This window comes from Martes martes (genome assembly GCF_963455335.1).
Source record: "Martes martes genome assembly, chromosome: 5".
Classification (NCBI taxonomy): domain Eukaryota; kingdom Metazoa; phylum Chordata; class Mammalia; order Carnivora; family Mustelidae; genus Martes; species Martes martes.
In genome coordinates this window covers 95,936,789-95,963,140 of record NC_137892.1, presented here as the reverse complement: position 1 = coordinate 95,963,140, position 26,352 = coordinate 95,936,789, and the positions used below count along the sequence as shown (strand labels likewise).

At 40.6% G+C, this 26,352-nt stretch overlaps 1 protein-coding gene across 1 annotated transcript in view; it reads left to right on the top strand.

Annotated features, from left to right (window-relative positions):
- LOC308343534 (solute carrier family 22 member 4) overlaps positions 1-13,762 on the top strand; it is a gene marked incomplete at its 5' end in the record, with an annotated part of 40,974 nt that extends 27,212 nt beyond the window's left edge. Inside the window, 6 exons of the mRNA XM_080804589.1 lie at positions 2,459-2,585; positions 5,577-5,677; positions 6,782-6,996; positions 8,016-8,198; positions 10,871-11,006; positions 13,210-13,762. Of these exons, the coding sequence (XP_080660715.1) occupies positions 2,459-2,585; positions 5,577-5,677; positions 6,782-6,996; positions 8,016-8,198; positions 10,871-11,006; positions 13,210-13,285 (838 nt within the window). The 3' untranslated portion in view covers positions 13,286-13,762. The remainder of the gene's footprint in view (positions 1-2,458; positions 2,586-5,576; positions 5,678-6,781; positions 6,997-8,015; positions 8,199-10,870; positions 11,007-13,209) is intronic.
- Between the last annotated feature and the right edge of the window lie 12,590 nt (positions 13,763-26,352).

Genomic DNA, 26,352 nt, shown 5'->3' with positions numbered 1-26,352 from the left:
TTCTCCTGCTGACTAAATTTGTTGTAAACAAAGTTCGTGACCAGAGGTTCTCTCAAGACACAAGACAAGACTATTCAAAGGTTATTTTCTGCCTCCACAGATGAATGACGTTAAGAATCTGTGATCCCTGGCTCTAGCTGTCATTTTGGCCCGAGAGACCAGTACTTCTAAAATATGTTATAACCAACCTTATTACTGTGTGATTCTATCAGAGAGAAAGAGAGAGAGAGAGAGAGAGAGAGAGAGAGAATAAAAATAAAAGGGCCCTGACTGACTATAAGAGGTTAGTAAAGATTTTAATTTCTAGGGCCTGGACCTTTGCTTTGGGTCCCAATATTGCCACAAGGAACAACTCTGACAGGTCAGCCCCTGTGGTTTACAGCAAAGACAGTCCATCCCATGAGGAGCTGACTTACCCTTGCCCTAAGGAAAAGTCTTCCTTCCGGACTGGCTTGTGAATGCTCTGGGCTGTGGGCACACTGTACAAGGGACAGAACTGCCCCAGACAGGGGGCAACCCGGGGACAGCACTACAAAGCCATGTGCTTGTCCTAAAAGTTTAACAACAGTCTTAGCATTTTCCTATAAAAACAAAATAGCTTTCTTATGAACACCTCGTTCTTGAGGGTGGGACTTCCTGAAGCCATGCTCATCAGTCTAGGTGGGCTGGGGTCATGAGGGGTTGGCTTTGGGCTGCCATGCTCCCTGCTGCCCGCTCAGTGTAAGAGACTTTCCAGCAATGCCCTGCCCCTGCTCTATCTGAATTCAGTCTGCAGAGAGTCTATAGTGTAAAGCTTGTTTGGCGCTCCACTAACTTCTACAATGATCAACTAGGCTTGATTCTCCATCCAGCACAAAAGCCACGGCCAAAGTAGAAATCATGGCACCCTGAGCACCATGGGCTGGAAATGGGAGTAAGCCCTACAGGTGGTTTGGGGATTTTTATATCTCAAGTTCCCTTTAAAAGGTTTGGCAAGAACAGACCACAATCATGAATGGAATATATATATAGGGGGTGGGGAAGGAGCCCATAGATGCAGCATGGGGGAAGCTTTGCAATATCTAGCCAACTAAACATTAGGAACTTGAGGTCTGTGAGGGCCCTTAGAGCCTGTGGGCAGAAAGTAGGGTATTTCTAAGAACAACCCATTGGAGGAAAGACATGGCTCAGAATTAGAAGTGTGGTATACATGGATATAGGCATGAAGTACACAGTGGCTGGAAAGCAAGAGCTCTAATTCTGCACTAAAGCAGTGGCCACTAGCCACATGCACATACTTTGATTAAAAGTAAATAAAATAAAAAAATTCCTTTGCTCATTCACACCAGTTACACTAGCTCAATAGCCACATGAGGTTATTGGCTACGATATAAGGTAACGCAGCTACAGAGCCCTGCAGAAAAGCTTTCCTGGACAGAGCAGCTCTAATTACGGAAGGTCAGTGACCTAACATCATCAGAGTTACTACAGGGACCAACTAAGGGCATGTTCCAAAGTGACATAAACTGGGTTCCTTTTTCAACCCATGTGCTAGGAGGCTGGGGAAGGGAGCTGAGGCTTGGCCATTTGACAAGTTGTGCTTTACTCTGAGGTTAATTCCTGGTGAGGCTTTGGAGGAGCCCCTTTAATGGGAAGGCCTCTGTGTCTGCTACATGTGATGTATTTTCTCAGATCACTGAGTACTGACCAATAGGTAAGAAAAACAAGAGCTGGCAGAGGAATGGCTAAGAGATACTGAGAAGCAAAAAGTAAGAATAGAATATATATAAATAAATATAAGTATGAGAAAAAGAAATACTAATAGAAAAAATAGAAAAATTAGGAAAAAAATAGAAGCGAACTCTGTGTAATAAAAAGTTTCTAGACATTAAAAACAAACAAACAAAAAAAAAATTGTCTCCCAAAACCTCATTTGGTGACTCATTGCCCTGGGGATCTGAGAGTCACAGGGACAGCCCATGGGGGGGCTGTCCACATTTCCACCTTTTCCTGTGACTACAAGAAAAGCCCAAAGAGCACAGATGCCTTGGCCACCTTTGCTTGGTAAATTTCTGACGATCATCAGTTGGGCACCAGGAGTTCTCCAAGGGATGGACGCACTGAAAAGACACTAGATTGTGTTTCTTTAAGAGCCACATTGGTTATTAAGTTTAAAATGACTTTCTCCCCCTGCCCTGGCTTACAGCACCTATAGTTAATGTTACCCTTTATCGTCTGATCCTGCCTTCTAGTCCAACTGATGATCAGCCTTGTGATTTGATCAGAACTTTGAAACTTGGAGGTACTTTTATTTATTCCTATTATCAATGAAAATCTTATGAGGCCTCCTTCCTGTTTTTTTTTTTTAATAGACAAACTACAATCTGACAAAATAAAAATTGCTTGGGGGCAACTTATGGTGATCAGTATTAAACCCTGCTATTGTGAAAAATTATAAACAATTACAAATTTATTCCAGGTTTATTCCCGAATCTCCCCGGTGGTTGATATCCCAGAGAAGATTTTCAGAGGCTGAAAGTATCATCCAAAAAGCTGCAAAAATGAACAAAATAGCTGCCCCAAGGGTGATTTTTGATCCTATGGAGGTAAGCATTTGCAGATGTGTCCTCTTAAAGTCAGCAATGCATTCTTGATTTAATTGAATCTGACATGTGCCCACTGTGCACCAGGCTCTGTGTGAGTCCTTGAGACCCTGTGATGACGAAGTGCTGACGTGAAACCCACCTCAGAGGGCTGCGAGGGAATGAGATGCAATCATATATGTAAACTGCTTAGTTTACAACATGTGTTGATTAAATACTAGTCCCCCTTCCCTTTGGCAAGTTTTATCTCCAACTTTATGTTGGTATTGCTCCATACCACTGGTGCAGTTACATACCGGTGATTTCTCAATGTCCAGATGAAGTGGAAAAAATGTGGTTGAGGGGTATGCCTTCCATGATGTCCCCACCATACTCTGAATCGTGCTGCAGCTGCTGAGGAAGCTGTGTTTGCCTTTGGTTTGCTGCGTCGTGTCTACACCCTAAAGGCGTGAAGGCACAGGCTCAAGGGGTCACCCCTGAAAACAGGAGGCCACAGGGAAAGATGATATTCTGTGGTAGCAGCCATACTCACTGACAGTCAGTGGGGAATTACAGTGTCCCTGTCCACACCCTCTGCTGGGTCCTAGAGAAAATAAGAAAATACAGTTTCTATGCTTAAGGAGCACAGCGTGTAGCTAAGGTAGTCCAGAGGATTAGATGTAAACATAAACGGGAGGAAGTGCTGAGTATCCAAGGTAGGGATGCTGTGTAGCAGCAGAGAAAGGCAGCAGACGGACTCCAAGCTGAAGAGGCAGGTCCAAACCAGGGTCTGGGGGCTTAGATGAATGGAGAGGATGGGGGCAGGGCATTTCTGGCTAGGAGAAGGGCAGGGGACTATTCAGGATACCCCAAGAAGATGGGGACAGCTGCAGTGACAGTATGCCTGCTCCACACTCAAGTCTACAGACTCAAGTCTGGCCTCCCCAGAAAGCAGGACTCTGTGGAGGTTGGGAGGCACGTGGAGCCTGAACTGGACGAGCCCGCTGAAGGAAAGGGAGCTTGTGCTCCTCTCCGCTGCTCACCTCCTGGCAAAGGTGTATATGCCAGCACATACAGCCTGCTCGGAATGACAATGGAGAGTCTACCAGATGTCAGGCATGGTGTTAGCTTCTTTGATGTTCATGCAAGCCAGAGCTAGTGGGTAGTACTCCAGGCCCTTTTTCCAGGAGTGGACACTGAGGTACAGGGAAGCTAAGGAATTAAGCCCACAACCACATAGCTAGAAATCTCACTAGGTCTCTCGGTACCAGAGTACATGCACTTAAAAGCATGTCATTTCCTAACTCATGTTAGAGGCAGTGGATAGAAAAAAATACAAAATAGTGTCATGTTGGAAAGCTATCTTGGGCTTTCCTGGCTTTCTTTCTGAAGTACCTTCGGCCTGCTCATGGCGTCTGGTCCAAAGGTATTTTGGTGACTCCATATAGGCACAATCCCTGGATATAAGACTATTCTTGTCCTTAGTTTTCTAAAACTGGCTGTTATCAAAATCACCCAAGGTGGGGGTGGGTGGGAAAAATCACCCAAGTAGCTTTTAAAATACAGAGTTGTAGGCATCAGGGCCCCAGGGAGTCGGCACGCCCTGGGTGGGACCTGGCAAGCTGTGTTTTCATAACGGCCCTGTGGAAGCAGCAAGTGTGAGCATGAGCCTGATGCACGGGTCCTATCCATGCATGGCACCACTTCCAGAACCCTCCATGAAGACTAGTTCCCACTAGTTTATGCAGGGGCTTTACTTTGATTGTGATAATAGGGTTTTGCTGCCAGGGGCATGTTCTAGGGCTGTTCACTCCACTGTGTAGAAGAAGAAAAGAAAAATATCTGTGAGCAGCAGGTGGGAGTGTCTGGTTATTCTTGGAAAGAAGGATGCTCATATCTGGGGAGCACCTGCTACAAAGGCAGGTCTGGCAGTCTTAATCCTTCACAGCAGATACTCCTTCCTAAGCCTCTTATTGCATATACCTCATGTCCTAAAGAGATTCCACACCTCAGAGCCTTGTAACTTTTTTACAAGCTCCAATAAACTTCGTTATCTAGATTTCTACCACATGGCAAGTTAACTTTAGTAAATTAAAAGTAGAGGAAGGAAGCCCATTGACAGCAATAAGAAACTGCCACCAACCAGATCATTAGCATCTTTTTCTCAATGGTGCAGTCATAGTAATAATTATAGTTAAAAAGAGTTGGGCATCTATCATGGTTCAAGTACTATGCTAAGCTATATATATATATATATATGTATATATATATATATGTATTTATGATCTCATTTAATCTTCTCAACTCCCAATTATTATATCTTTTAAAAAAAGATTTTATTTATTAACTTGACAGAGAGAGACACAGTGAGAGAGGGAACACAAACTAGGGGAGTGGGAGAGGGAGAAATAGTCTTCCCACCGAGCAGGGAGCCTGACGGGGGGCTCGATTTCAGGACCCTGGGATCATGACCCGAGCCATAGGCAGATGCTTAACAACTGAGCCACCCAGGTGCCCCTATTTATACCTTTTTAAAGGAGAAGTGAACTGATGCTCTGACCTCTCGTCCAAGGCCCTCCGTGAATCCAAATCTCTTCTGACCCCGAGACAACAACAAGAAAAATACAAAAAGCAGACATGGACCTCAAGGGAGTTGGGGCTGTTTGGCCCTATCCACTCAACAGGTCCTAAGGATCACAGCTCAGTGTGATTCAAGTCACCACAGTGGTGACCATGAGTCAAGAAAAGGCTATTAGCAGTCAGGGTTTATATAAAGAGGCAGTGAAGCCAATGTTACATATTTCAAAGGCTCTGTCTAAAATGGGCCCCAAGTATTTTAAAGTGTTAGGATAAGCATCTTATATGTAGATGCCCTTATTCCCCTCAAATTCCAGACTTCTGAGCATATTCAAGGTGAAGGAGCGTTATATGCATAACAGGTTTTTCCCACAATGCCAATGGTTGAAGATACCTCCTCATTACCTCTTAATCTCACAGTTATTTGCATTATTTTAGCTACAGGAACTAAAACTCCCTGGTCAGCAGAAAGTTCTCATTCTGGACCTGTTCAGGACTCGGAATATTGCCACAATAACCATTATGTCCTTGCTCCTGTGGTAAGTAATAAGTGATCTATGGATATGACACACAACACCTAAGGATACAACTGATTTTCTCTAATTCACAACAACGTCTGGGCAAGGGTTGAGTCTTCCTGAGACAAAACAGAAATTCTAGAATTCTAAGTTATTTGGAAATGGCTCCATTCAGCTTATGGAACTGGATGCTGAAAAAAAAGTCACAGGGAACGTAAAAAAGTAACATGACATTTAAGCCTGCAGTACTGTGGGCCACAGGGAAAGGGTCCCTCCCCTCCTACAGTCATTGGGATTCATACTAATTACGTTGCTGGTTCCTGAAAGTGAGAGGCTAATTCAGCTCCTGCTTCCCGAAGCTATACTGTCAACAGAATGGTGACATCAGAGTAACAATGTTCCTGAAAACATTTTTCAGATATCCTCTGCTTTTCAGTCATGTTAATAGTAAGCAAACTTCTGCACAGAGGAGTCTGCAAGGAGCAGTTGTTTTTGCACAGAAGAGCTTTACAGTTTTGCGGAAGTCGACTGTAATGACAGGGTGTGCAGTATGTACTCTGTTCCATGGGACTTTCATTCTCTTCCCTAAAGTTTGTTTTAATAAATCGATTGGAATTCACCAAAAGAGAATCCCACAGTATTACCTATGTGTCCTCGTTTTTCTTTTGGATAAGAATAAAATCTGGATTTTGTGTTCACTGACGTGACTGACGGTCTTTCTTCAGATAATAGTTGTAAGGGAACAAGGATGTACGAACTATTCAGGAAATACTGAAATTTGAAATTAACTAGACCAGGGTAGGTGTTGTTAAATGTTGGCAGATCTAGACTAGTGCTGTCCAAGAGAACTTGCCACAACAATGAAAATGTTTTATGTCTGAGTTGTCCATTGTTGTAACCACTAACCACAGGTGGCTCTGAAGCAGTGAAGTGTGGCCAGTGTGACTAAAGAACTGAATTTTTAATTTAATTTAATTTTAATTGACATACTTTTTAAATAGCCATATGTGGCTAGCGGCTACTTGTAGGACAGAAAGACCGAGACAATTTCTTGACCATCATGGAATCATTGAGTGGTTCAGGCTATCCCCTTGGCATTTTTGCCTTTTTTCTTTTGTCTTTCAGGATGCTAACCTCAGTGGGTTACTTTGCTCTGTCTCTCAACGCTCCTAATTTACATGGAGATGCCTACCTGAACTGTTTCCTTTCTGCCTTGATTGAGGTTCCTGCTTACATTACAGCCTGGCTGCTGCTTCGAAGGCTGCCTCGGCGTTACATCATTGCCGGTGTACTGTTCTTGGGAGGAGGTGTGCTTCTCTTAATTCAGTTCGTACCCGCAGGTAAGAAGTTAACCAATATTAACTGCTTACTGGAAAAGAGCTGTACCTTGACTAGACTAATCATTAGTCACTGCGCCCTGTTTGTGTCGCCTTTACATCATAAGCTCTTCATAAGTTAACCGGACAAGTGATAGCTAACTATGGCATTTCCTGTGTTCATAACTCCCCTGACATGGGAGTCAGCCTTAAGGGATCAGAAATCACTGCCTGAGAGGAAGCCTGATGCCGTCCATCATTCCCTTGGTACTTTCAGACCTCTTCTCTGAGAAGCATTTTCCAGTGTTGCAGTGCGTAGGACTGCCAGTTCCCATATAAGGCAGTGGTTTTTAGGGCCTGTAATCCTTAAGTAGTTGAAGAGCACACGAAGACATTTGCTTCTTTTTTCTCCTTATGCCTAACTTTCTCATATTAAAATGTTGTCAATAGATCACTGATAACCTAATATTACACATGAAACATATATCTCTTTGATAATTATAAACAGGTTAGAAAGGATAGGTCTTTCTCTTTGAAGATTAAACATAACTATATTAACATGCTAACAACTTACCATGAAACTGCTGTAACAAATAAAAGTGGGCAACGGTCACTGAATGCATAAATGATCTAGAAAAACAGTAGAGCAGAACAGAAAGCAACCTGTCACTCTCCATCTTTCTTTGTGTCCAATTATTAAGATATTTGAAGACAAAGTGTTACTTGGGGAATACCTCCTTTTTTTTTTTTTTAGAGAGAGACGCGGGGAAAGAGAGGGGCAGAGAGAAAGGGAGAGAGAGAATCTTAATCTTAAGCACACTCGGTGCACAGCCCAGGATAGGGCTGGATCCCACAATCTTGAGAACATGAGTTGAGCTGAAATCAAAGTTGGAAGCTTAACTGACTGAGTCACCTAGGTGCTCTGGGAACATCTTTACATTATAAAAACATTGCTGTACAAGCAAAGAGGACAATGAAAGCAACTGAGTTAACAAAGTCTTACTTCTAGAAGCACCTCTATTTACACGGGGTCTCTTTTCCAGATTACAACTTCTTGTCCATTGGTCTGGTGATGTTAGGGAAGTTCGGGATCACCTCTGCTTTCTCCATGCTGTATGTCTTCACCGCAGAGCTTTACCCTACCCCGGTCAGGAACATGGCCGTGGGGGTCACATCCATGGCCTCCAGAGTGGGCAGCATCATTGCTCCCTACTTTGTTTACCTCGGTGAGATGCATCTTGTCAATTTGTTCTTTCTTAAAAAATATAAAGGAATAGATTTTTCATTGTGAAAAAATGCAAACAGCACAGAAAGTACTGGAAAAAGTACAACTTCACTTCTTCTCCCTTGGCTCCCCAGACTGCAGCCCTAGAAGTAGCTAATATTAACACTTTGGTGAGTAGCCCTTCAGACATTTTGTTTTGCAAAAGATATATATATACACAATAAAATTAAACACACAAACAAAATTATATATATTGTTTCACAACATTTTAAACATAACATTGTATCAGAATATCTTTCCTTATTAGTGTATATAGCTTTTACCTTCTTTTTAGTTAGTATATATTCTTCCAATGTATGTATATACATAATTTGTTTAACTAGGCTCAATGGATAGACATTTATGCTATTTCCTGGTTTTTGTTATTACACGTAACACTGCAATGAACATTCCTCTATCCCCCTAAGACCCTTTGTTCATTTAATTACATACACTTGGATTCGTGGACTGTTGGAGCAAATTAAAATTTTCATAGATATTGCCAAACTGGCCTCTAAATATTGTACTAATTTACAATCCAACTATCAATATATGAGAGAGCCTGTTTCTCCATATCCTCACTAACAACGGGGATGACCCAATTTTTTAATCATTGGTAATCTGTTATCTGAAAAATGGATATCATTATTGCTTTCATTTCGAATTCAATTATAAATAAGGTTGAATATCTTTTTAAAGATTTCTTTATTTGAGAGACAGAGCACAGGAGCACATGCTCACATGAGTTGGTGGGGAGGGGCAGAGAGAGAGAATCTTCAAGCAGAAGCCCCACTGAGCACAGAGTCTGATGTGGGGCTCTATCTCAAAACCCATGAGATCATGACCTGAGCCGAAATCAAGAGTCAGACACTTAACCGAGGGCTGAGCCACCCAGGCGCCCCTGATTTATGAGAGCTCTTTGTAATTGAAAGAAACTAGCCCTTTGCATATATGTAGTAAATATTTTTCCTAGTTCATCATATACTTTGACTTGGTGATATTTTAGGAAATTTTAGTTTTTATATGGTCAGATTTTGCAATCTGGAGTAACACCACAGGGGGGCTTTGGTGGGTTGCTCAATGAATGTAGGATCTCATACTCCAAGCCTAAGCCTCATTAAGGACTCTGACGGTGAGAGATGCTGATACACCTCCTATTCTTCCTAGTCATCCATTGGTTACCTACTGGTTCAAACACGCATGCAAACAAATACTATATCTGAATTCTCACAAAAGGTACACCCTAATTTTTGCAGAGAAAGTGAAACATTTTCTTATCTTAAACATACTCTGCATTGCTGCCCTGAACAAGCCCTAAGAAAGCACATTACAATATTGAATGGTGTCGGGGCGCCTGGGTGGCTCAGTGGGTTAAAGCCTCTGCCTTCAGCTCGGGTCATGATCTCAGCATCCTGGGATGGAGCCTCCTGCCCGGCTCTCTGCGCAGCGGGGAGCCTGCTTCCCTTCCTCTCTCTCTGCCTGCCTCTCTGCCTACTTATGATCTCTGTCTGTCAAATGAATAAATAAAATTTTAAAAAAAATTTAATGGTGTCATTTTCCCCTTCGTTCCTTCTTCTTTCAAGCCATGCTCACTTGGTCTAAGGGCAGACCACTGGTACAGATGAAAGGGAGTAGTCTGAGACAGCTTTCTGTTCTACAACAACTACTCCTGTTAGTGACACAGACACCTCAGAGGAGCTTCCAGATTAACATCTGTCAAATAAAATTCTTGGGTGTGTTGTTCCTCTATAATCTCTGTTTGCAGAAAGGAGGCAAGATGAGGATCTGTTATTCTCCTGTCCAAGTAACGCCACATAAGGAAGAGGTGGAATGTTCTTATAAAACCAAGACACATATGGGGCGCCTGGGTGTCTCAGTGGGTTAAAGCCTCTGCCTTCGGCCCAGGTCACAATCCCAGGTCCTGGGATCGAGCCCCGCATCGGGCTCTCTGCTCAGCAGGGAGCCTGCTTCCTCCTCTCTCTCTGCCTGCTTGTGATCTCTGTCTGCCATATAAATAAATAAAATCTTAAAAAAAAAAAAAAACCAAGACACATAAATGTTGCAAAAAGAAACCAAATCCAGGTATACAGTGCATTCACTATGCCTGACTTTGAGTGATTGAAATTGGATTAAACATATTACTTAGGTTTTTTTTCTTTTAAGAGTTTCATGGCTCTTTGGACCTAGCTGTCCACTGCAGCCTACTTCACAGTTCAGGCAAAAGCAAAGTTCACACCAGTCATCATGGCCTGTACCTGTACCTGTGATGTCCTTTCTCCTCCTTGATGTCCTCTCATCCCAATCTCCAATGACTTCCACCTTGAGAGGGAAAACTTGGTTGGCAAAGACTTTCATCAATGGAATATCTGTCACTCATGGTTCAATAGTGGCTTAGAGAATGCCAAATGGCATGAAAGACTTTACAATATTGCGAAAGCACATAGGGAAATGATTATGGAAATCACAGAGGCAATGGCTTCTGCCAAAAAGAAACTATGATCTTTTGCATACCTTTTTCCTTCTGAAAATGTTCAGATTTGAATACTCTCAAATACTGTTTGCCACCATGACAAAACAATTCCCAGGAGTATCTGGAGAATCCCTGTATCCAACTGATGTTCTTGTGCCTTCCAGGTGCTTACAACAGAGTTCTGCCCTACATTGTCATGGGTAGCCTGACTGTCTTCATTGGAATCATCACCCTTTTCTTCCCTGAAAGTTTTGGAATGACTCTACCAGAGACCTTAGAGCAGATGCAGAAAGTGAAAGGGTAAGTGGAACTTTAAAAACTGGTAGCAAAATCCCTCAGAAGGAATAAATATCCAAGAATAGCCAGGAAATTTCTGAAAAAGCAGAGTAGAAAGTAGAGAGTAGCTCTATCAGATAATAAAGCATATTACTAAGCAAAGATAATTAAAACTGTATGATAAGGGTATAGGAATAGAACTCACTGGAATAGTATAGAGTTCAGAATTAAATCCAAGAAACTATGAGAATTCAGTCTATGCTAAAAAGTAGCAATTTGAAATCGGTAAGGAAAATTAGATTATTCAGTAAAGGGTGTTAGAGAATTCAGTTAGAGAATTTATCCAGCCATGCTGGATAAAGTAAAAACTTACATCTTACTTCAGAATAAATATATCAATAAATTGCAGAGTGTTTAAAAATTGAGGCCTAAAAATGTAAAATCATAAATGTACCAGAAGAAAACACACATATTTTTGTTATGTTTTGCTCAGAGAAGGCCTTTCTGAGCATGATATGAAAAGCAAAGAGACGTAAAGGAAAAGATTGCTACTACTGATTATGAAACTTTAGAAATTGTTGGCACAGCAAGAAAGGAAACTGTAAATAAAAACAAAGGTCAAAAAGCCAGGGGGGAAAATATTTGCAACACACAATATACACATGGGGCTTATACAGCTAATATACACAAAGCTCTCAGCAGACAGTGGGAAAAAGACAGACAACTCAGCAGGAAAACTGGCAAAGATCACCAACCATCAGCTGACAGAAACAAAATCTCATTGGCAGGTATATACATGAAAAACAATACTTGTCCACATTAATAAAGAAATACGAAATGAAACAATTTAATATCTTTTGGGGGGGCCTATAAGATTTATGAGAGTTTTCCCTCCTGATACCCACCATTTCTGACACCAACTAGGTGTCCTACAATATCATTCAATTCCAACACTAACCACCAGAGTTTGCATCAGAATCCACAGGTTTTAGAGCTTAGTCCCACAAGACTGCCCTCCCTTTGATGCCAGTGGTAAATATCAGGTCCCCAGGTTATTCATACTTCTATCCAACTTGGTTGCGAAGTCTGGTGTTTCCGCAACCTCCCCTCCCTCCACTCAAGTTCAGTAATTTGCTGGAATGACTCACAGAACTCAAGTAACAGTTTCCTTAACATTTCAGGTTTATTATAAAGAATGCACATGAACAGCCAAATGAAGAGGTACAAAGGGTGAGGTCCAGAAGGGTCCAGAGTGCAAGAGCTTCTGTCCCCATGCAGTTGGGGACCACCACTGTCCTCACACATGGATGTGTTCGCCAATTCAGAAGCTCTCCAAACCTCAGTGTTCAGGGGGTTTTATGGAGGTTTTATCATGTTGGCATGATCCATAACTAATCCAACCTCTAGCCCCTCACCCCTCCTTGGAGGTTGGAAGGTGGAGCTGAAAGTTCCAGGCTTCTAATCAAGGCCTGGTCTTTCTGGCAACCAGCCTCCATCCTGAAGCTATCAAGGGGTCCTCCAGGAGTTGCCTAATTAGAACAAAACACAGGATGCTCCTATGCCCCCTATCACCCAGGAAATGACAAAGGATTTAGAAGCTTTGTGTCAGGAACTGGGGCCAAAAATCAAATATCTTTCTACAGTATCACAGATTGGCAAACAATTAAAGATGAGTGGATTTCTAGAAGTTGAGATTCTAGAGTGAAACTGCCTGGCTTCAAATCCCAAATCTAGAGCGTGAATTTGGGAAAATTACTTAATTTTCACTAAACCTTGGGATTCACATCTATTATATGGAAATAGTTCATATGACTATCTTGAAGTTCTATAAGATAACACGTCTTTAGTGCCTGGCCATGAAGAACATAAATCTATGTATGAATGGATGACTCTGATCTCTGACAGAACATGTATAACAAAGTGTGCCCCAAAAGTTGTTTTCTTCTAATGATATAACTATTTCAACATTAACTTTAGCATGCTGAGAAGTCATGTTTACCATTCCATCCTTTCCTTGGGGAAACTGTAGAATTAGAGAATACAAGCTCTAGACTCCTGAGCTATTATTAGAGTTATATTCATTGACTGGATAAATGTTTTTCTTTTTTCTTTATTTCTTATTTATTTTTTTTTCAGTGTTGGATAAAAGCTTTTCAGTGTCAGTCTGGCATTATGAAGAGGAGAATCCTGAATATTTAATTTTCTTTAACCCTTATTTTATTTTCAGGTTCAGGTTTAGGAAAAAACCAAGAGATTCAGTGGAGAAGGAAGAAAATCCCAAAGTTCTAATAACTCCGTTCTGATAAGATCTCCACCCCATTTGGTGACCTGAAAACTAAATGCATCAGACTCTGTGAGGAAACCAAAGCCTTTCCTAAGCAACTGGACCAAGCCTAAAGATGAACACTAAGATGACTCTGCTGTTGAGAAATACTTGTCATAGAGCACACTCTGGGCCACTCTTCCAGATAATCTGCTTGTTTTAAAAACCATTCCCAGAGAGTCTACCATCCTAATGAATTCGATGAAATGGGTTCATAAGATTTTTTAAAAATCTTATGGTCAAGGACTGGTAAATCCATACAAATATTGACACTCATTTCCAAACATACAAATACTATTCAAATAAAAAGAATGTCATTGTATTAACGCAACTATCAGGTGATAACAGTATGTGTGTGTATATGTGTATCACTGAAACAGCACATTCAAAATTATAGTCATGTTTGAGGCAAACTCATATACTGCTGTAACTAAATGATTAAATGTGGTATTCCCATACAGAAAATTTTATATAGTCCTTTGAAGGGAATTGATGGCAGATAACAGTAGTGTTTTGCAAGTAAAATGCCACAGGAGATCAAGTAGCTTGTGTCGTATGACCCACTGGCCTTTAGGAAGGGAACCCAGACAGTTCCCTGCTACAGTTTCAGCGGCTATAACTCACCAGTCCGCATTCACTGTGATCTTTTTGAGCATGTGTTTAAACCATCTGTTTCTTTAGAGCGGCTGAAGAGGTATTTTGCTAGTAAACAGAGAATCAGGAGAGCCACAAACCAGTTAGGTCGGTAAAGACCGTTCGTATGCCCTGCAGCCAAGAGCTACCGGGCCCCCAGGAAGGAAGCTTTTTCAAGCCAACAATCTGGAGAGACGTTTAAAACAGTTCTTTCCATTAATAGATTCCTTCCTAAGTGTCGTCTACAGCTGCTAGTCTCTCCAGTCAAGGCTGCATCTGGTTTCAGCTCCACAAGTGAGCCGGGGAGAAGAAAGCTGGGGTCGTGTATCATGATAAGCTCAGGAGGGACCCATCCAATCTCTGTCTTAGCATGTTTTAGGCACACTGAGATGACAACAGAGCAGGACATTACTCCTGGACACCTGGGCGGCATGCTTTCATTGAAAGTGGCCTCTGTGACCACAGCACAGTGGTAAGCTCCCCTTTCCTATACCCAGCACTATGCTGTGTGCATAAAAATAGGTAGCCACTGGTTTTAATATGATGCTTGATGGCATCAGCTCCGAAAAACAATTATCCTCAAAAGTAAATTTTCACAAACTATTTTTTAGAGGAAACTTGGATGTAATATTTTTGATAAATAGTCCTTATTATTTCAGGTTCCTTATCTTGAACTTTTCTGATTAACCCCTAATTTTTTTTCTCTCTATTGCCATATTTCTAACACATATTTTATATCCTACTGACACACTGATCCTACCTTTTGACTGTTACTTTAAAATCCACCAGAATATTCTAGAATAATTTATGTTTCTCATTGGAGACAGAAGCACAGCTTCATCCACCCAGTGCTTTCATCTCCCCCATGGATGCAGCCTGTCTGAATCAGCTTTCCACCTACCTTGCTGAGCACTGGGCAGCCTGTCCCACAGAGAGCAGGCCTTGCTGCCTCCCAAGAAGCTCTTCTCAAACTTTCTTCCCACCCCACCGGCAGTGGCTGTTCCCTCCGAGCTCTTCAGGTACCTGTTAACCCTCACTGAGCTGGACTCTTGTCTTATTGCCCCCACAGCCTCTCAGCCTCTGGGGGGCTAGGACCCTTACCTTGTTTCTCTTTTTATCTTCTATAGATCTATTTAGCACAGTGCCTTCTTGCATTTAACAAGCATTGATAAATATTTTTTAGTTAAGAAACTTTGTAACTCCAGTTTGGTGGAAATGTTTGTTTGATACATAGACATTAAAAATTTTAAATGCCTATTTACAAAATGCTCTTAAAGCTTTTTCTAAATATAAGAAGTAAGGGTGTGATAATTACCTTTTACTGTTGTTTGTACATGGGGCGCCTGGGTGGCTCAGTCGTTAAGCGTCTGCCTTCAGCTCGGGTCATGATCCCAGGGTCCTGGGATCGAGCCCCACATCGGGCTCCCTGCTCAGTGGGAAGCCTGCTTCTCCCTCTCTCACTCCCGTGCTTGTGTTCCCTCTCTCGCTGTCTCTCTCTCTCTCTCTGATAAATAAATAAAATCTTAAAAAAAAAAAAAAACTGTTGTTTGTACATTAAAATAGTAAGAGATGACTTTTTAAAATGTTTCTATAAAGGCAACAAGTACACAGATGATTATCTCTTTGATAGCTCAAAGACCAAGTAGATCAACAGATGTCAAAAGATCATTTGATTAAATTCAAGATATGTTCCTGATTTTTAAAAACTGCTTTTAAAGTTAGATCTACAAGGCAACATCCCACACTGGCTTATGAATAGCAGTCTCAGACTGGCAGCCAATCTCACATTGCATGTTCTAGAATCTAGTGTCTTGCCTGGATTCTGTTAGCTTCTGAACCAGACCTTCCTCCTTAATTCTGCTCCTGCCCGCCCTGAGTCTATCCTCAGCACAACAGCCTGAGTTATCTAAACAAGACCATGTCACTTTTCCACTCAAAACCTTCCAAGAGCTTCCCATCTCAGGTACTCTTCTTCCCCCCTTTATGGTCTCACGGGACATGCTTTTATTTGCATGAGTTTCATCCTACTTCTGTCAGGTTTTTGAAAAGTTAAAGTCTTTTCAATAGTCTATACGTAGGAGGTTCATATGTCCCAGTTTTCCAAAGACAGTCATAGTATCTATCAATGGGCCTAGGGTGATTATTAATACCCCCCCAAAACCTTTCACTCTAAAAATGTCCCAGTTTGGATGACGAGTTATATATGCTCACCAATTATAGGGTCCTGCTCTGTGTGTCCCTACCCTATGTCTTTGCTCAAATGTCACCTGCTTGATAAATAGTTACCTGACTACCCAATTTTAAATTGTATCTTGTTCTTTCTGTCCCAAACTCACCTGTACCTGGTTCATTTTTCACCATAGTTTTTATTACCCTCTAACATCCTAATTTACCTCTTCATTTTTTTTTTTAATGTCCTTCTTCCTCATGGAGCTTAACATTGCATCCCCAGAAGTTCGAAGTATGTTTGGTACATAGTCGATACTTGATAAATATTTGTTTAAAAATAAATAAATAGGGGAACCTGGGGGACTCAGTCGTTAAGCATCTGTCTTCAGCTCAGGTCATGATTTCAGGGTCCTGGGATCCAGTCCCGCATCAGGCTCCCTGCTCAGCAAGGAGTCTGCTTCTCCCACTCACTCTCCCTCTGCCTGCTGTTCCCTGCTCATGCTCTCCCTCCCTCTCTGTCAAATAAATAAATAAATACTTTTTTAAAAAAATGAATAAATATATTATTATAATCATTATTATAGTTAAATTGACAAAAGTAATTCCTAGTTTTCAAACAAGAAAAGATTAGCCAATAAACATACCAAAAAAGTGTTCTGGGTCTCCTGGTGCCTCAATTGGTTAAATGTCCAACTTTTTTTTTTTTTTTTAGAGATAGTACATGTAAGTGGGGGGATGGACAGAGGGTGAAAATCTTCAAGCAGACTTCCTGCTGAGCATGGAGACTGATGCAGGCTCAATCTTAGGACCCATGAGATCATGACTTGAGTGAAAGCAAGAATCAGAAGCTTAAGTGACTGAGCCACTCAGGGGCTCCAAGTGTCTGATTCTTCGTCTCAGCTCAGGTCTTGATCTCAGGATTGTAAGTTCAAGCCCCATGTTGGGCTCCAAGCCAGGTGCAGAGCCTACTTAAAAAAAAAGAAAAAAAAATTCTGCTTCACAAGCAATAGAAAAGAATACTAATTGGCGTGAAAATGTGATGTCATTTTCCAGTTAACACGTTAGCAAAAATTACAAAATGATGGTATTCAGTAATAATGAGAGTATGATGAGATATATTTTCATATTCCTCTGGTGAGAATGTAAATTGGATTATTTTTTCTAGAAAAGAAAGGGCCTTAAAACGCTTGGGTATTTTTTCTTTTTCCTTTTCTTTCTTTCTTTCTTTCTTTTTTTTTTTTTAGAAAGAGAGACAGTGTGCATTGGGAGCAGGAGGGGGGATGTGGTAGGGAGGAAGGGTAGAGGGAGAGAGAGATTCTTTTTTTTTTAAGATTTTATTTATTTATTTAACAGACAGAGATCACAGGCAGGCAGAGAGGCAGGCAGAGAGAGGGGGAGAAGCAGACTCCCCGCTGAGCAGAGAGCCTGATGTGGGGCTCGATCCCAGAACCCCAGGATCATGACCTGAGCCAAAGCAGAGGCTTTAACCCACTGAGCCACCCAGGCACACCGAGAGAGAGATTCTTAAGTAGGGTCCATGCCCAGCATAGAGCCTGATGCAGGGCTCAGTCTCACAATTCTGAGAATATGACCTGAGCTGAAATCAAGAGTTAGACACTTAACTGACTGAGTCACCCAGGCATTCCACAAATAGTCTGATTTAAAAATGGACAAAAGATTTTAATAAGAAGTTCTCCAAAGAAGATATACAAATGACCAGCAAGTATATGAAATGATGCTCAACATCACTAATCATGAGAATCTCAAACCAAAAGCACAAGACACTGCCTTATACCCATTAGGATGGCTGCTATAAGAAAAGCGGAAAACAAGTGTTGACAAGAATGTGAAGAAATTGGAATACTTATGCACTCTTGGTGGGTATGTGAAATGGTGCAGTCACTCTGGAAAACAGCATGGAGTTCCCTCAAAAAAATTAAAAATAGAACTACAGTATGATTCAGCAGTCCCACTTCTGAGTGTATTTCCAAAATAGTATCTCGAAAGCAGTATCTCAAAGAGCTGTTTGCACACTCGTGTTCATCACAGATTTATTAACAATAACTAAGAGCTGGAAGCAACCCAAATGTTCATCAACAGATGAATGGATAAAGAAAACGTGGTGTCCATGTACAATGCAACATTATGGATCCTTAAAAAAGAAGGAAATCCTGTGGCATGCTCTAACATGGATGTGTCTCAAGAATGCTGTGCTGAGTACAATAAGCGAGTCACAAAAGGACAAATAGTATACGATTCCACCTACATGAAGTATTTAAAATTAGTGTGGTTCGTGGGTTTCAGTTTTATAAGATGAAGAAGTTCTAGAGATCTGTGCATAGCAATGTGAATACTACCGAATGATATGTCATACTGTTGAACTGTACACTTACAAGTGAGTAAGATGGCAGAATTTAATGTTATGTGTGTTTTTTTTTTACCACAATAAAAACAAAGCTGTGTGGAAATAGTTAAATAAATAAATAATAGTGTGCTCTTCTGAAAGAATACAATTCAGCCTTTAAAAATGGTATTTAAGAATTTTTTTAAGTTTTTTTTTTTTTTAAGTAATCTCTACATGCACTGTGGGGCTTGAACTCATGACCCCGAGATCAAGAGTCACATGCTCTCCCAACTGAGCTAGCCAGGTGCTCCTAAGAATTGTTTTTCATAACATGTAAAATATTTATGATATAATGCAAGTATTAAAAACAGTACATAATAGCATTAACTAAACAAGGAGCATATGCCTGAATAAACTATGTTTAAAACATCTGAAAAAACAACTAGAAGGAAAGATTTCAAGGTATTAACAGTAGGTATGTTTGGATGGGGGATGATGGATAACTTCTGTTTTAGGTTCCTTTTTTGTAGTTTTCCATACTTCACAAATGTTCCACAAAATACATTACTTTTATAATCAAAAAGAAGTTAAAACATAAAAACTTTTATTAAGTGTCAACTAAGTGTGAGGGCTCTGGAAGCAAAGATGAAGAACATGAAGAACGCAAAATTCTTGCTCGCAGTGGGCTTGTTGTAGCCAGATGGTAAATTCCTGTCTGTGTGGCCTCGGCAGCTAGCCCAGTGCCCCGACCTGGAGCTGAGTTCTGTGGAGCGGAAACCCCGGTCAAAGTCATTTTTCCCCATCCAGACCTGGGCATTTTTAGATCTCTCCTCTCTGCTTGAACAGTAGTCAAGTCTCCCATGATTGGGTTTTACCAAGCCACACTCATTCTTTTGAAGCTAATCACCTTATCACGGAGGTTATATTTAACAGATTATAAAAATGGATTATAAAAAATTATGAGGCTTTGCTAAAAAAAAAAAAAAAAGATTATGAGGATTTGAACTACCAATGCCTCTATGTTGGCACAGAAAAGTCTTAAACCTGAGTGTGAGAACCTTGAGAACTCCTTTCTCAAACACTGCAAATTTGACCCTCCTTGTCACTCTGATTCTGACTTGCCTCTGTGCTCCCTGTCCCTGCAAAGCCTACCACCTCATCCTCCCACTGTTGCCTTCCCCACTGCTGTGTTCCACTGTGGAAAAACGCCTGTGGTCCTTCACGTATATCCCTGGGTGCTTTTACCATATCTCTCCTGACAGAGATCTGGCTGCCCCCTGAGCACCCCCACTTCCCTCCTGGTCCTGTCCCAAAGGGAGGCTATTTACTTCCCCCTTCCTGTGAACTTCAGAGACACTAAATTCTCAGCATTGTCCTAGTTGCCCACTGCCAGTTCCAAACCACAAATCCTTCACCTTCATATATTAGAAATACTTCCCTCAAGGTTTGGGCTGTACCCTTCCTGTTGCTGTTTCCAACAATCTGCCTGGTTGCCTATCTACATTCTATGAGCCCTCTGGAATCCAGCCACAGGTACTGATGACTTTTGTGCTCAGGAGCATGAGTAATCCTACACCCCCGTCTCAGAGTACTTGACCTTTACCTGTACTTCAGTTCCTCCCTGCCAACGACACACCCTGGACCCTGTCAACCTCATTCCAGTCCCTTTTGTGTTCCTCACAACACTTCAGCTCCGACATAGGCATGGTTGGTTCCTTTTTCTTCTAGTTTCTACTTTGTGATCCCCTCAATTCACTCACCCATGGCCCTGGTCCATTTGTTTATTTTTCTTGCAATATCTAAACCAAAAATAAGTCAAACTATGTTCCTCTTAACTCTCAATCCAAGCTGCTGAATTAAGATATAGGAAAGGAGGTCATTCATGGGCTGGAGGAACATGTGGATTGAGAAAGGGATGAGTGGGTTGAGGGTCCAGCTGTGACTGGAAATGTCAGTGTGCAGAAATACCAATTCACATTGTTGTGTGATTTTTTTTCCAGAATCCCAGGGTAGGAATAAAATGCACACATGGTTGGATTTGGGGGTGGCAGTAACAGGGAACAGAATGACAAGACAGTGGAGGAACTGAGATTGATGAAAGCAAAGGACCACAGCATTTAGATTGAGGAGGAAAGGGAATGAAACATGACAACCTCTGTTATCCTAGTATGCTGTGCCCACCTACTTTTTTTTTTCTTTATTTGGGGTATATGAGAACCTAGCACATTAAGATCCAGAGTGTTCAAAGGAAGAACTTGCAGATCAGCCCAAGGCGGTAGAATCTGTCCCATTCACCAAGGATGTGACTGTGTTGATAAGAAACCTGAGGAGACTGAAGGCAGTTACTCAGTAGTGGCCAGGGGCTAGATTTCATTTTTTAGCATAATGAGATGTAGCATTAATAATTAAGAGTGTAGGCTTGGAGGCAGACAAAGCAGAGTTCTACTTTGGACCTGCCACATAAACAACTGTAGCAACTGGGCAAACTAACTTCTCCTCAGTTTCTTTGTCTATAAAGTGAGGACAATAAGAATATATATCTCATAGAGCTGTTGTGAGGACTACATGATGTCATGGGCTATTGTTAGTATTACGATAGCAGAGAGGACGGATGCTGGATCAGGACTAATTTCCACCCTAATCTGGCATCTAGCTCAGAGGATTAAGATCATCAGTAACTTTAGATTATCTAAACCTAACTCAGCCAAGGCCTCCTGATATTTTCCTATGGACTTTTACTCCAATTTGTCACATAGCCCATCATATCTCATAAGGAGACCTACATGTTCCTACATATCTTTTCTCTTGGGTGATCTTGTCCAGACCTGTGGCTTTAAATACCAACCATATGCAGATAACTCTCCAATTTATATCTCATTCTGACCTCTCCTATGGACTTCATACTTACATGTACAACTGTCTCCAAACTTACACTGAAATATAAGTTTAAAATATTAATATACTTAAATATAAGTTCATTTTTATATTTATAATAAAACTCTTCTACAGGCAACAAAAGAAAAAATAGATAAACTGGACTACCCCAAAATTTAAAATTCTTGCACATAAATGGACACGATCAACAGAGTGAAAAGACAACCATTGAATGGGAGAAAAGATTTGGAAGTCATGTATCTGATAAGCATTTAACATCCAGCAAATAGAAAGAACTCCTACAACTCAACAACAACAAAAACAAACAGCACAATATAAAAATGAGCCAAGGACTTCATAGACATTTCTCCAAAGACAAGACGCAAATGGCCAATAAGCACATAACAAGATGCCCAACAACACTAATCATCAAGTAAATACAAATCATAACTACCATAAGATATCATCTCATGCCCATTAGGATGGCTACTATTTTAGAAAAAGTAGAAAATAACAAGTGTATCATAACTGGAACTGTTGTGTGCTGTTGGTGGGAATGTAAAACGCTGCAGTCCCCATCGAAAACAGCACGGCAGCTCCTCAAACAATTAAAAATTGCATTGCCATATGACCCACGTAATCCCGCTTCTTGGTCTAGACATAATAGAATTGAAAGTAGGGACTTGAAGAGATATTTATGTACTTGTGTTCATACAGCAACATAATTCATGATAGCCAGAAGATGGAAGTGACCCACATGTCTATTGACAAATGAATGAAAGAATAAACTGTGGTATATACTTACAGTGGAATATTATTCATCCCTCAAAACAAGGAAAATTCTGACACGTGCTCTGGCAACACACGTGGACCTTGAGGACACTGTGCTTAATGAAACAAGCTGGTCACAAAAGGACAAATTCTGTAGGATTTCAGTTATATGAGGTACCTAGAGTGATCCAATTCATAGAGACAGACAGTAGAGGCATGGTTGCTGGGGCTGGGGGTAGGAGGAAAGCAGGGAGTTATTGTTTAATGGGGACAGGGATTCAGTTTTGCAACATCAAAAGAGATGGATGGAAAAAGATAGATGGCGGTGATGATTGTACAACGGTATGAATGTATCTAAATGCCATTCATTTGTGCTCTTAAAAATGGTTAGGATGGGGGCGCCTGGTTGGCTCAGTGGGTTAAAGCCTCTGCCTTCAGCTCCGGTCATGATCCCAGGGTCCTGGGACTGAGCCCCGCATCAGGTTCTCTGCTCCGCAGGGAGTCTGCTTCCTCCTCTCTCTCTGCCTGCCTCTCTGCCTAGTTGTGATCTTTGTCTGCAAATAAATAAATAAATAAAATCTTTAAAAAAATGGTTAGGATGATAAATTTTATTAGGATAAAATTTTAAAATAATAAATAATTTTAAATTATTTTTAAATTTAAATTTTTAATTTAAAATAAAAATTTTTAAATTAAAATGAAGTAGAACTCTTAATTTTCTATGCCCCCCACCCCATCCAATTTCTTCATTCTAAAAACTGGCACCAAGTTGGTTAGGCCAAAAACCTAGGATTCATCCTGCATTTCCTTCCCTGTCACCTATATCCAATAATAAGTTATGTCACCTTTTGCTTCTGAAATACATTCTGAATTCATCCATTCATCTCTTCTGCAGATACTGCTGTCCTTCAGGCTGTCACATGCTCTAGTCCGTGATGTTGTAATGGCTTGCTAACCAGTTGGCTTGTTTTCATTCTTGTCCTCTCCAGTCAATTCACAGAGCAGCCAGAGTGCTCTGTTTAGGGTAGAAATCACACCTTAACCTTTCTCTATTTAAAAATACTCTGATAGGGGCGCGTGGGTGGCTCAGTGGGTTAAAGCCTCTGCCTTCGGCTCAGATCCTGATCCCAGGGTCCTGGGATCGAGCCCTGCATCGGGTTCTCTGCGCGGCAGGGAGCCTGCTTCCTCATCTCTCTCTGCCTGCCTCTCTGCCTACTTGTGATCTCTGTCTGTCAAATAAATCAATAAAATCTTTAAAATAAAATAAAAATACTCTGATAGCTTCTCACCACACCTAGAATAAAATTCAAACTCCTCGCCAATGTTTACAGAGTGCTAGATGATCTGGTGTCCATACACACTGGTCTTCTGCCAACATCTCTGACCTTATGTCTATCACCATTCACTTTGATCACTATGTTCGTCACGCTGGTCTTCCCTCTGTTCTTCCAACACCCCAAGATATGCCCTTTCCTTGCAGCCTTTGCATTTGCTGCTCCTCTGCTTGGTACACTCTCTTCCCACATCTTCACATGATAGGTTCCTTCTGATCCCTTGTGTCTCAGCTGAGTTATTTCCTTCTCAGAAAAGTACTCATTTACCATCTGATCAAAGGTAGCCACTCACTGACTGTCACACTTGACACCGTCATCCTCTTTTCTCTCTTCTTGACACTTACCATTATTAGAAATTCGTATTTGTTGTCACAAGTTTATCAACAGCTTCATCATTCCCCAACTGAAGTGTGAGCTCTGTGAGAAGAGATACCTTGTTTGTTTCTTCAATTCCCAGAACCTGAACACTGTTGGGCGCATAACTTCCTAGTCAAATATTTGCTGACTGAAAGAAGAAGTGAATAATATTAATGATCCAATTTTCCTTCTGTGTCATATATATATATGAATATGTATGTATATCTATAATATGTATATATGTGTGTATATATATACACACAATATATGTATGTATGTATTTACATATATATGTATGTATGTATATTATATGTGTGTATGTATATAAATGTGTGTGTGTGTGTGTGTGTGTGTGTATGCCTTTTGAGAAGGGATATCTGGATAGCTTAGTCAGTTAAGCTTCCTCTTGATTTTGGCTCAGGTCATAATCTCAGGGTTGTGCGATCAAGCCTCAGGTGGGCTCCGTGATGGGTTAAGATTCTCTGACTCCCTCTGTCCTTCCCCACCACTTGTGGGCCCTCTCTCTCAAAAAACAAAGCAAAGCAAAACAAAACAAACAAACAAACAAAAAACCCACCTTTTGTGTAAACTGGTATTTCTAACATTAGACATCACCAGTGTCTTTTCTATCTATTCTAGAATGTGGTAGCCAGTCTTTAAAATGTAAGCAGCATATCTGACATTTCATTTTATGTAGATATACCCTGAAGAGAACAAGTTTACATAGCCTACTCTGGCCCCAAGTGTAGCAAAGTGTAATTATTTATATGGAATTTCAAAATTGTCCTGTATTTCTTAAAACCAAATTGTAGGCTTTTATATTGGAAATTACACTCATTCAAAGTAGAAGCCTAGACATTGAAGTCTTTAAAAGATTGTTGAAAGTATTTCATTGTATACTTTTTCTAGTCTAAAGAATGTTTCAAGATTCATTCTCTTTATGGTTAGTTATCTAACTGTCCAGGCCAAAATAGACTGGGCTTAAAGGGCAGGACCATATAGCAGCACAAAGGTGACTTCTCTGGTCCTTCGACCTATGCAACACCAAATCTCCTTCAAAGTCAAACTTCTAACCACAGCTGGACTCATGAATATAGACCATTCTGTCATTATTATTTTTTTTTACTTTTCATTAATAAAGTAAGACTTTATTAATTAAGAGATTTAAAAAGATAAAACAAAGGAATATTCTAATATAACAGTTCAATTATGGATTAGCTTTCCATAAACTGAATGTTCAATCTGCCAGTTAAAAGGATCATTCCTATAGGAAAGTGATTTAGCTTCTCTGCTCCATTTATATACTAATAAAAGAAAAGATGAAAAAGTATCACCTCGATAATAATATTAATAATAAAATGGTCTTAATGAGATAATGTTAAGGATTTCATTGAGACCTTCTCATAACAAACACATATTCAACGTAAAAATCTCTAAAATTGCAATATTTAATCAGAAATAGATACACAAGTTTACTCTGTAAACAATTATACTGAATTGAAAAATTAAGGGAAAGGGGAAAAGATTGAGTTTAAATTTTATAATAACTATCCAATATTATTGGGAAATATCCTGGACTCTGTCATTAATATTATAAATCTAGGGGCAGCACAACGATTTTGTGTTGGTTCCATGTTAAAATGATAATATTTTAGACATACAGGGTTATATAAAACATTATCTGTCACGATTTTGAGGTGTGTTTACAGTAAACAGCAGGAAAATGGCGCAAAACTGCTGCATTCCCACTGACAACTGAAGTCCTGTCATGCCAAGTTCAACTACAGCGGCTCTAGTGACCCCAAACGCTGATATGCATGGGTCATGACATGCCACTTGGGATGTCTGATGAGGTGGACAGACTCCTGTTCTTCCACTCTTGAGTCACATTCTGATGTTCTGAGGCCAAGGCAAATAAAATCTCACAGACATCTTGGCAAAAATAGCTATTTCAGATTTTACTCAAAGCGCCCATTTCATAAAAACTGTACATGCTCTGTAAAATCAACAGCAGAACATGGGCAGACCCTCTGAATCATCCTTCACTCTGATGCTGAAGCCTAGACCTCCTCTTTCTTTTCCCAGAGGAAGAGTCCTTTCTTAGGAGGCTTCCCCTTCTCTGGGCAAGTAAGGGTGACTGCTTCAGCTCACATAACTATAAAAATGTCCAAATCTAGGGAGAACACATAGTTCCTAAGGTGCTTCTTTAGAGGTAATAATCAAAATAAAAATAATAACTATAGCTAATATTTCTTTCACACTTAACATGTGCTGGGCACAGAGCTAACCACTACCTTCTAGAAAATTGAGGTTTGTGAAGTTTAAAAACTTGCCCAACCTTATAAGTTAGGATTTGAAGGAGTCAGCAACTGAATGTTGACAGCTATGCCCAGAGGCTATGCTCTTAACCAATACACTGTATTGTCTCTTATCCTAGAGGTAATTACAAGGTTTGTAAAATTCTATCCTGTTGAATATATGTTAAAACAAATCAAGGAGGTATAGATGTTTATTCTTCCTTATTTTATTTTTTAAAGATCTTATTCATCTGCCAGAGAGAGAGAG